Source organism: Macrobrachium nipponense, chromosome 25, assembly GCF_015104395.2.
Source record: "Macrobrachium nipponense isolate FS-2020 chromosome 25, ASM1510439v2, whole genome shotgun sequence".
Lineage (NCBI taxonomy): Eukaryota > Metazoa > Arthropoda > Malacostraca > Decapoda > Palaemonidae > Macrobrachium > Macrobrachium nipponense.
The window spans coordinates 32,741,875-32,752,139 of NC_087214.1; the positions used below are offsets into that span (position 1 = coordinate 32,741,875).

Below are 10,265 nucleotides of genomic sequence, written 5' to 3' on the forward strand. Positions count from 1 at the left end.
GAAATTGAAGAGACTGCATCATCGAAGTCTGGAAGTTCAACTCCAGTTACAAGTGTGTCTAGCACCAAAGTTGCTTCTGCTGAAGTTGCTACAACCCCAACAACCTCAGCACTGTCATCTCTGGTTTCCATATTGGATGATAAAGTGTCATCCAAAACAAGTATTGAAAGCAGTACTACGTCATCCTCCACTACTGTTGCGACAGTCACACCAGCTGAAACCAGCAAAAACGAAGTGACAACTACATTTACCTTCTCTTTGAAACCAGCTTCATCAGTATCAACGCCTAGTGCAGAGAAACCAACAGGGGAGCCAGAGGAGAAAGAAAAGGAATCTGGTTCAATAGAACCAGTGGAAAGCAATGAAGTATCAGTTAATGCAGTGATAAAGCTTCCTTCAGTTGTGGTAAGTGAAGCAGAACAGCCCTGTACTGATGATTCATCTAATACTTCACCACCTGCTGAACCTCCTGTATCAGTGGCTGAAATTGTTAAGAAACCCTCAACCTTAGTTGATTTTCTTAAAAGTACAGCACCACCTAAGACATCTTCAGGAGTCAGTGACACTCTTGCAGCAAATCCACTTCTCCAAAGTCAGTTGTCTATGCCATCTCAGATCTCTGTCACACCTGCAGCCCCTGTAAGTGAAACAAGTCCTTTATTATATATTCCAACTTTACCTGCCACTACCACCGCTACCCCCACCCCTAGTGGACAAATCAGTTTAGGAGCATTTGCCCCAGCTAAAACACCAGATACATCCTGCAGCCCAACATCAGCTGGCTTCACTTTCTCAGCATCATCAAATACAAAGGTACCCTCTCTCTTTAGTTTTGGTGTGTCCTCATCTGCTACCCCACAGTCTGACAGTATGAGTGCTACGTCTGTGTCCAAACCATCTTTATCGCCTTTTGTTTTTGGTCCCGGGAGTACAGAGAAGTTGCCGAGCACATCACTGGCCGCTACGTCAGCACCATCAGTTACCAGCAGCAGTGTAAATACATCAGGTGGATTGGCTTCCGCCTTCATATTTGGCAGGACACCTGTTACAAGTAGTGAACCAAGAATTCCACCTCTTGCAAGTAGTGAACCAAGAATTCCACCTGTTGCAAGTAGTGATCCAAGAATTCCACCAGCTTTGCCATCAACAGCTGTGCCAACTGTCCCTAGCTTTACCATCCCTAGTGCCACTACATCATCACAGGGTGGTATTTTTACTTTTGGTTCGGTAAAAACGACAGCTGCAGTCCCAGAGTCTACTCCAAGTATCTCCACTGTTGGTAATTCTGGCCAGACTACTTCCACTCCAGGCATGATGTTTACATTTGGGGCAAGCACCCAAGGACCCACTAAAACTTCAGCCCCAACTATCTCGACTCAGCAAGTAAGCAACCCACAAGTGTTGCCATTTAAAGATACAACACTAGTTACATCATCTGCAACCGCTGGCTTTTCTTTTGGTGCTCCATCAGGAGGAACTTCAACTTCCACTGGAGCATTAACACAAAATGTTGTCTCACCTTCATCCGTTGCTTCAACTCTTCAGCCTGGTACATTTACCTTTGGTCAGCCAGCAACTTCTCAGGCAGCCCCATTAACTACTTCTTCATCTGGATTTAATTTTTCATCTACTCTTCAGACTACTGGAGCACCATCAGTCTTCCAGTTTGGAACAACCACTGCTTCACAGGAGAGTAAAGCTCCAACTCCCTCTAATCAGCTTTTCCCACCACCAGCTGTTGTAAGTTCTCAGGGCAGCGTGACTTCGTCGCCGTCACCATTTACTTTTGGGTCATCTGGAACCGGCACCTCGGCAGCCTCTCCATTTTCCTTTGGTGCTCCCAAAACTGATAATCCTGCTCCACCAACTTTTGGAAGCAGTGCAGATTCTTCTCTGAAGCCAGTAACACAATCTGGCTTTACTTTTAGCACTACTCCAGCAGCCACAACCAATAATACCTTTAGCGCTGTCACCCCCTCATCAACTTCTAATGCTTTTAGTTCCACAACCAACACTTCCACTGCTTCTTCCACAGGCTTTAATTTTGGGGCAGCAGCATCCAGTGGGTTTTCATTTGGTAATTCTACAAAGCCACCAACAACTACCACAGCTGCAAGTGTGAGCCCATTCTCATTTGGTAGCACTGCTGCAAACAAGACCAACTTTGGTGCGCCAACAACTACGACAGCGTCACCTTTCAGCTTTGCTCCCAATACAGGAGCGGCACCACCTACATTTGGTTCCAATCCTCCTCCCGGATTTGGTGCTCCTCCAACAACCAGCACTGCAACCTTTGGAACTGCAACACCAAGTTTTGGTAGCAGCACAAGTAGTACCACTGCACCATTCCCTACTAACAATGGCTTTGGGTCCACTTCAACCAATCCATCTTTTGGGTCCTCATTTACAACGGGAGGAAGCAGTACCCAGCCAGGCACCACTACAACCCCTTTTGGTGCACAAGGTGGAAGCTTGACATTTGGAACCCCAAGCAACGCGCCTAGTTTTGGAGCAGCGTCAGGTACTGCTGCTCCAGCCGCCCCGGCATTTGGAGGGCCCAGTGCTACTCCAGCTGCGCCAACCTTTGGTGCGCCAACTAATGGTACGCCTACATTTGGTAATAATTCTACAACTGCAGCCTCTGCTACCTTTGGTGCGACGCAGACGCCTTCCTTTGGTTCGTCATTCGGTGCTGCTTCGACGAGCACTGGAAACAACACTGCTACTTCCCCTTTCCAGTTTGGGCAAAGCACGGCGAGCCCTGCGCCAACCTTTGGCTTAGGTGGAGGATCTGCCGCAGGAGGTGGAGTGTTCCAGTTTGGTACTGGAAATGCTCCAGCTTCACCATTTAATGCAGGTAAGGTACTATCTAATTTTCCCATAGAATTATTATAAATATCATCCTGGAAGTTAGAATGTTTTTTTTTTTTTTATATATAGTGCCCACACTTGAGCATTCAAGACAATCAACAGTGAATAGTAATACCATATAATTTCTAGCCTATGCTCCACAGTACATTATGATTTGATTACAGATATTGATCTGCATTTTAATTTGATTCAAGATATTGAACTGCAAAATGCATCACTTAACAAAAACCTATCCTAATATGTTGCTGATAAATACAGAATTCTCCTAAGCTAAGTTTGATAAAGGGAGGAGCTATTATGTAAGTGTGGTCTAACAACTTATTTTTGCAATTTTTAAATGCATTTTCAGGTACTATTTTTCGTGTATTTCATATAAAGAATAAAAATAAGTCATTTACAAGAATTAAGAACGAATGGTTAAGTCAAGAGATACAGTAGACTTTTATACAGTTTTAAGCAGTTTTTGGAAGTTTTTTTATTCTTTGTAGGCAAATGTACAATTCCCTTTGTAGAAGTTAGTCTAGGCAAAGGTATACTTACGTTCCTTCATTGTTCATTGCATCTTTGGAAGATATATTAGGATATCAAACCAGTATGTACGAGTTATATTCAGATATGAAATTGATTTGTATGATAAATACTGCGTATAAATTCATGTTTACAGTTAGTCAAGTATAGCGCAAAACAAGTTCAGAGAGAATTGCTTTTAACTTTTTGTGTGAGTCGTGTATGCTTGATCAGCTTATCTTTGAATTAATGTTGTTAATAGTAAGTTTTATTACCATAACCGTATTGATCCAGCAAATGTTAAAATACCCTTTTGTGGTATTTCAACATTAGAAGCAAAACATCTACAGTAGAATGCAAGATTAGAGTTATATTCGAATCCTTGTTTGCGAATCCCATGTTCATTACCTAGAAACTCCTCTTTTTTATTTTTTTATTTTATTGTGATAATGATGTAGTTGTTAGGTAGCAGTAGGGTGAGTTAGGTTTTGTTTTAACAGGCGCAGTAATTATGAGTAATTTTGTCAACTAACATCTGTATTTTGACATTATTTGTTGTATAGGGCACTTCTCTGGACTACCACAGTAGTTTCTTGAGCATGATCCATTGAGGTAGTAACGATTCTATTGTCTGAATTGTCATGGGAAAAAATCCAGCTATGTTGGGGTGAAATTCTTTATTTTGGAACTACTATTAACAGTGCTTTTATCGGTTAATGACAACATTTCAATAACATTACATTAAATCATTGTGATGACAGGTCAGTATCACTTTGAATCTTAAGAAAGACAAAATTACAAATTGAATACCAATTATATTTTCGGAGCATCTTGCTCCCCCTGAAGTTTGAAGAGGGAGCATGACACTCCAAAGCTGTAGGTAGATTATTTTGATATATTTATTCTCCAATTTGTGGTTTTATGTTGAAGACTAAATCATTGGTTGAACATGTTAAGCCACATTCACTAGACATAGAACACCTTTCAGTAAGACATTTTCAAAAGTCTCATTTTCATCGACTTCTGTCATTGAGATAAACAAAGATGAATTATGCATTAGATTTACAGGCTACTTTTGATACTCGGCTGCTTAGCAGCAGCTGATGGGGTTTTAGATGATTGTATTTCTGCATTTGACATATTTTTTGGTATTTTCTTGAAGAATGCATAACATTGATCAAGAATTTCTCCTTCATATTATGAGCTTGTATTGGTCAAATAAATTTGACAAGTAGACCTGTTATACCTGTTATAAATTTTGTTGCTGGTGCTCAAAACAGAACAATGCAATGAGCTGAAGTGATGGGTTTAAGATGTCTAGAATAAAAGAATTTGTGTGAAGCAAACGTTGATTGAAAGTAAGTTTTAGTTTCATGTCCAATCCGACAGTTAGATATGAAGTTTAGTGAAGAATTTATTTTTCCAATAGCATGTTTTATATAAATCTTTTCATAAATTAGAGCATTATAGATATCCTCTGTTGTTTCTGCTTTCTTGTTTTACAAAAGCGAAAAGGTTCACATGAAGAAAATAATAAAAAAATTCATACAATAAGGACATTATCCAAGCAAAATCCAGAAAGGTTCCTTTGCCAAGTTTCATTTTTCCGTAAAAAAGTGTTTCAATATTGCCTGCCATCTTGGAAATATCAAGACAAATAAGACATTAGGTAGCTTGGACATTCTTTTTCTTATCAGTAACCTTGCAGTTTAGTGAACCAAAGTCTTTGATAAGCAGAGACCTTAGCTGACTGCATGAATATTCTCTCCTTGATGTTTAAACACCTTCATTGTGAGGTACGTCAGGTAATTTGAAGGTTTTTCGCATTGCTACAAGTTCATTGGTCTTATAGTTGTTTTTCTTGTTTTTAATACGTATGGACTCAAGAGAATAAACTCTCATGGAGTACCCTAGTTGGTGCAGATTCATTTACTTATGGAAAGTCACCATTGTACAGTGTCTCTTTAATGGTAAGATAATTTTCATTGGAATTTACAAGCTACCATGATTTATTTATTTATTTAATGATAATCACCAAGAGATTGTAAGATAAGGGTACCTCTCTGATATCATTCCAACAGTCCTTGAAAATGCTGCTTTGAAACTACATTAATTTGGTGTCAATTTGTAAGACAAGAAGGCATATAGCCAGCTTGCGCTCTCTCTCTCTCTCTCTCTCTCTCTCTCTCTCTCTCTCTCTCTCTCTCTCTCTCTCTCTCTCTCTCTCTCTCTCTCTCTCTCTCTCTCTCTGAACCTAATGTCATGTGCTCCAGTACATGGAATTTTCTGTCATGCTAAGTAACTTGAGAGAACCATTTGACAGTATTATATAACCCTGTTTTGTATGTTCTATAAAGTATTTAGTTTTGAGTATATAGTTTTGAAATAATTACAGTACCTATAGTAGTCTTGTATTTGCAGTCACTAGATAAGTATGTTTTCTCTAAGTATAGTAGTAACTGACTTCTAGAAATAATATTGATCTTGTCAAAGCAAAAGGTGGAGAGTACTGTAGATTTGACAGGCGTGGTAGTCAGGCTATGTTCGTATTCACAGGGGTGTTAAATTTTGGTGTACCATCTATGCCGGGGGAGGCCCAAAACGTTTTCAATGTGGGTAAGTACGGAACAAAGGTGTGGTGTGGGTTGTATCCTTTAGTGAAGCCTGCTTGGTTAATCGTCGCCATTTGAACCCCTTACAATCTTTAAGTTTATTGTTTTGGTGTTATGGAATGCTTTTTTTTATATTTTACTTTTTTATTTTTTAGTCCTAGCACTTAATTGAGTTTAACCAATGACATTTTTTAGATTTAGCTTATCCTGACATGCATCTTTTGATTTGTTGCAATGCCTTGCTAAGATTAATATGCTGGAAATGCCTTTTAACGGAGTAAATGACAAGCTTACACAGTCAAGCTATTAGTTGTGTGAGAGGAAATGGTATTTTTGGGTTTTTCAACATAAAATTTGTTCTTATGACTGAAATACAAGTTACCTTTAATGATAATTATATGTTGCATATAAAGTACTACACAGACCATTGCTTTACACAAATCCTGACTCCTAGACCAGCCAGTCCTGTGATATATGAAGCATTGTTTTGTCATGAAATACAGATTATTTAAGTACATAGTCATACAAATTCCAAATAAAGTAATGACCACCCAACAGCTGGTCCCAAGCCTGGAGAAAATGAGGTTGGTTGCATTTGTCAGTAAAAGATGACTGCTCCTAAATTAAAATGAGTTCTCAGAACAAAAGCCCCAGGTAGTATCTGGCAGCCTCCAAGTAGGTAGGGTGTGAGAAGTATATTTTGGAAAGGTGAAAATAAGCCATGCTCATTAACCCTCTTACGCCGATTGGACGTATTAAACGTCGAGTCAAAATGTCTCCCGTATGCCGATTGGACGTATCATACGTCGGCTCAAAAAAGTTTTTTTAAAAATTTGCGGAAAAATACTTATAGGCCTACCCGCTGAAAACTTTTGTATCACGCGCCGCCTTGGGGGATGCTGGGAGTTCACGGATCAAGGCGTTGTTTTGTTTACAATCGCTACGCAGGCGCGCAAGCGCGAATTTCTTTCTTATCGCACTAAAAAGTATCAGTGACACATCTCGGAAATTATTTCGTCACTTTGACATAATTATTGAACCATTTTAAATTATCCTTTACATGAAGTATTATATATGAAAAATGTGCGCAATTTCATGCACTACAACTAAAAATACTCATGATTGTAGCTTTTATCAGTTTTGAAATATTTTCATATAAATAACGATAAGTGCAAAAATTTCAAACCTTCTTCGGTCACTTTGACTCTACAGAAATGGTCGAGAAACGCAATTGTAAGCTAAAACTCTTACATTATAGTAATATTCAATCATTTGCCTTCATTTTGCAACAAATTGGACGTCTCTAGCACAATATTTCGATTTATGGTGAATTTATGAAAAAACATTTTCCTTACGTTCGTGCGATAAACTCTTCCGATAAATTTTTTCGTGCGATTGTCCTAATGTTTTTGCACCCTTTTAAATTTGCCGTTACATAAAGTTTTATATATGGAAATGTGCGCAATTTCATGCACATACACACAAAAACAACCCATGGTTGTAGCTTTATCAGTTTTGAATATTTTCATATAAATAACGTTAAGTGCAAAAATTTCAACTTTCGGTCAACTTTGACTCTACCGAAATGGTCGAAAAACGCAATTGTAAGCTAAACTCTTATATTCTAGTAATATTCAATCATTTACCTTCATTTTGCAATGACTTGGAAGTCTCTAGCACAATATTTAGATTTATGGTGAATTTATGAAAAAAAAAAACATTACGTTCGCGCGTAACTTCCGAAAAAATCAGAATTTTTTTGTGCGATTGTCGAAATGTTTGCACCATTTAAATTAGCTGTTACATAAAGTTTTTATATATGAAAATGTGCGTAATTTCATGTAGAATACAACTAAAAATGATTTGAAGGTTGTAGCTTTTCTCTTTTTTCGAAATATTTGCATATAAATCACGATAAAAAAAAAAAATAGAAAAAAAAAAACCACGTTCGGGTCAAATTTGACTCTACCGAAATAGTTGAAAAACGCAATTGTAAGCTAAAACTCTTACGGCCTAGTAATATTCTGTCATTTTTCTTCATTTTGAAACAAATTTGAAGTCTCTAAAACAATATTGTGATTTATGGTGAATTTTTGAAAAATATATTTACCTTCACTCCGCGCGCCGATTCGCGGCCGCAAGTCTCCGAAATACGTACATGGCATTATCCTAATATTTGCTCCTTTTCATATTAGCCTTTTTATAGAGTTTCATATATCAAAATGTGCGCAAATCCATGAAGAATACAATAAAAAATAATTGAAGGTTGTAGCTTTTCCATCTTCGAAATATGTCCATATATATATATATTAAAAATTTCGACATTCGGTCAAATTTAACTCGTCCGAAATGGTCGAAAATCTGCAATTCTAATCTAAAACTCTTACAGTATCGTAATATTCAATCATTTGTCCTTAAGTTTGAAACAAATTGGAAGTCTCTAACATTATTTAGAATTACGGTGAATTTTTGAAAATAACATTTTTTTACATCCGCTCGTTACGAATTCGTACATCGTTTGTGATAATATTTTTCCGGTGTTGCTTTTATTGTTTTACAATGTATTATATATCAAAATGATCGCAATTTAGTGTACAATACAACGCAAAAAAAAGTAACTGGTTAGCTTTGACCGTTTTCTGCACAGCGTGATTTGAATACAATTATGTATGAATTTTTTTTTTTTCGCTACATATATCGCATTATTTACATATGATAATGATGTATTTTCATTTCTGATGGTTGCATTCTAAACTTCAGGCAATGAAAAAAAAAGGAGCCAAAAATGAACTCTTAATCTTCAAAGTAGCTCGCGCTGTAATTTTTGAAAAAATTATTTTTTCCACTTCCCCCCGCGCTCACTCCAAACCAGGCCCGGCATACGGGAGACGTTTTGATTTTTAGGGCGCGGCGTAGAGGGTTAAAAATGAAGACTGCAGATACATCTTGGGTCAACGGAATGCTCCCAGCAATTTCAGTAGACACCACCCTACTTACAATGAGATAAAACCAGTACAGTACTGTACATATTTTCACCCTAAAAACACCCTGCAGTGTACATACGTACAGTACTGCATGCAAGAATAGGCACGCAAAACAAAATTTGAACTTAAAGGTGGCAAAGGGGAAAGGGGGCAACTCTAAACAGAATTTTCTTTTGCGATCCCATTTGTTTGTATCTGAATGTTTGTAAGGAGGGTGGTGTCTCTACCATGAATAGCTTGCCATTGATTGATGAAGAAGACCTTGTTGGAATTTATTCATAAACTACACTCGACAGAAATGAGTAGAAAGAATTCATTTCACACCCAACCCATTAAAGGAAAATTCGACCCACTACACATCTTGACTGATCTTGTGATTTGCTGCTGTTCTATGTTTTGTTTTTTTCTTCTGTAGTTTGAAAGACATTAAGTTTGCTTTGTACCAAAATGCTTATACTACAAGTAAATGTTGGTAGAACAAAAAGGAATATGCTAGCATTGTAGAATCAATGCTAATGTAGGTATGGTTTTAGATGTCTCCATATATAGCCCTGGTAGGAGGCCGTTTCATTCATTTTACCTTACATCTATCCATGTTCTCTTTCTTCCAACTTACTTTCCACCTTCTAACGATTGTTTCATAGTGCAACTTCATGGTTTTCCTCCTGTTACACATTGAAAAACTTTTTATTTCTCTATTTCCTTTCAGCACTGATGGACCTCATAGGTTCCAGCACTTGGCCTTTGGCTTAAATTTCTATGTCATCCATGCACAGCATTATTCCTTCAGTCATTCAGCTTCTCTGACTTCATTGCGATTCGTTTTCCACACTATTAAAGTCTGACAAAGTTTCGAGGTGCTGATTTTTGGGATGAATTTATCAGCCTCATGCCCATCCCCTGTCAGAGCTTTTGTGCCAGCGAGGTGGTCTTGTCGTTACTTGTCACCCGTCCAAATAATGACCCCACCCAGTCTTGCGTGGCTTCACGACTTCACAGATGATCCTATGCATTGTGCTTTATGACAAGTAAGAAATGCACCAAAGTTTCATCTTTGCGGTCGAGTTTTCTGTACAGTGTATGATGCTGTATAAAACTATCAACTATGATTGGTAGCACTTCAGTTGCTCCCCAGATGCAGCAGACTTGAGGGTGCGATGCACGCCTCCGGAAAGTGCTGCCAGACGCACGATCAGAGCTAAATTTCACCTTAAATAAAAGAAAAACTACTGATGCTACACAGTTGCAATGTGGAACGCTTGATCATTGAAGGGTGGATGATCAACGTGCC

The 10,265-nt window shown here is 38.1% G+C and overlaps 1 protein-coding gene across 1 annotated transcript in view; it reads left to right on the plus strand.

The window, feature by feature from the left end:
- LOC135199316 (mucin-2-like) overlaps positions 1 to 10,265 on the plus strand; it is a 95,692-nt gene that overhangs the window by 34,241 nt on the left and 51,186 nt on the right. Inside the window, 2 exon segments of the mRNA XM_064227229.1 lie at positions 2 to 2,857; positions 5,935 to 5,994. Of these exon segments, the coding sequence (XP_064083299.1) occupies positions 2 to 2,857; positions 5,935 to 5,994 (2,916 nt within the window).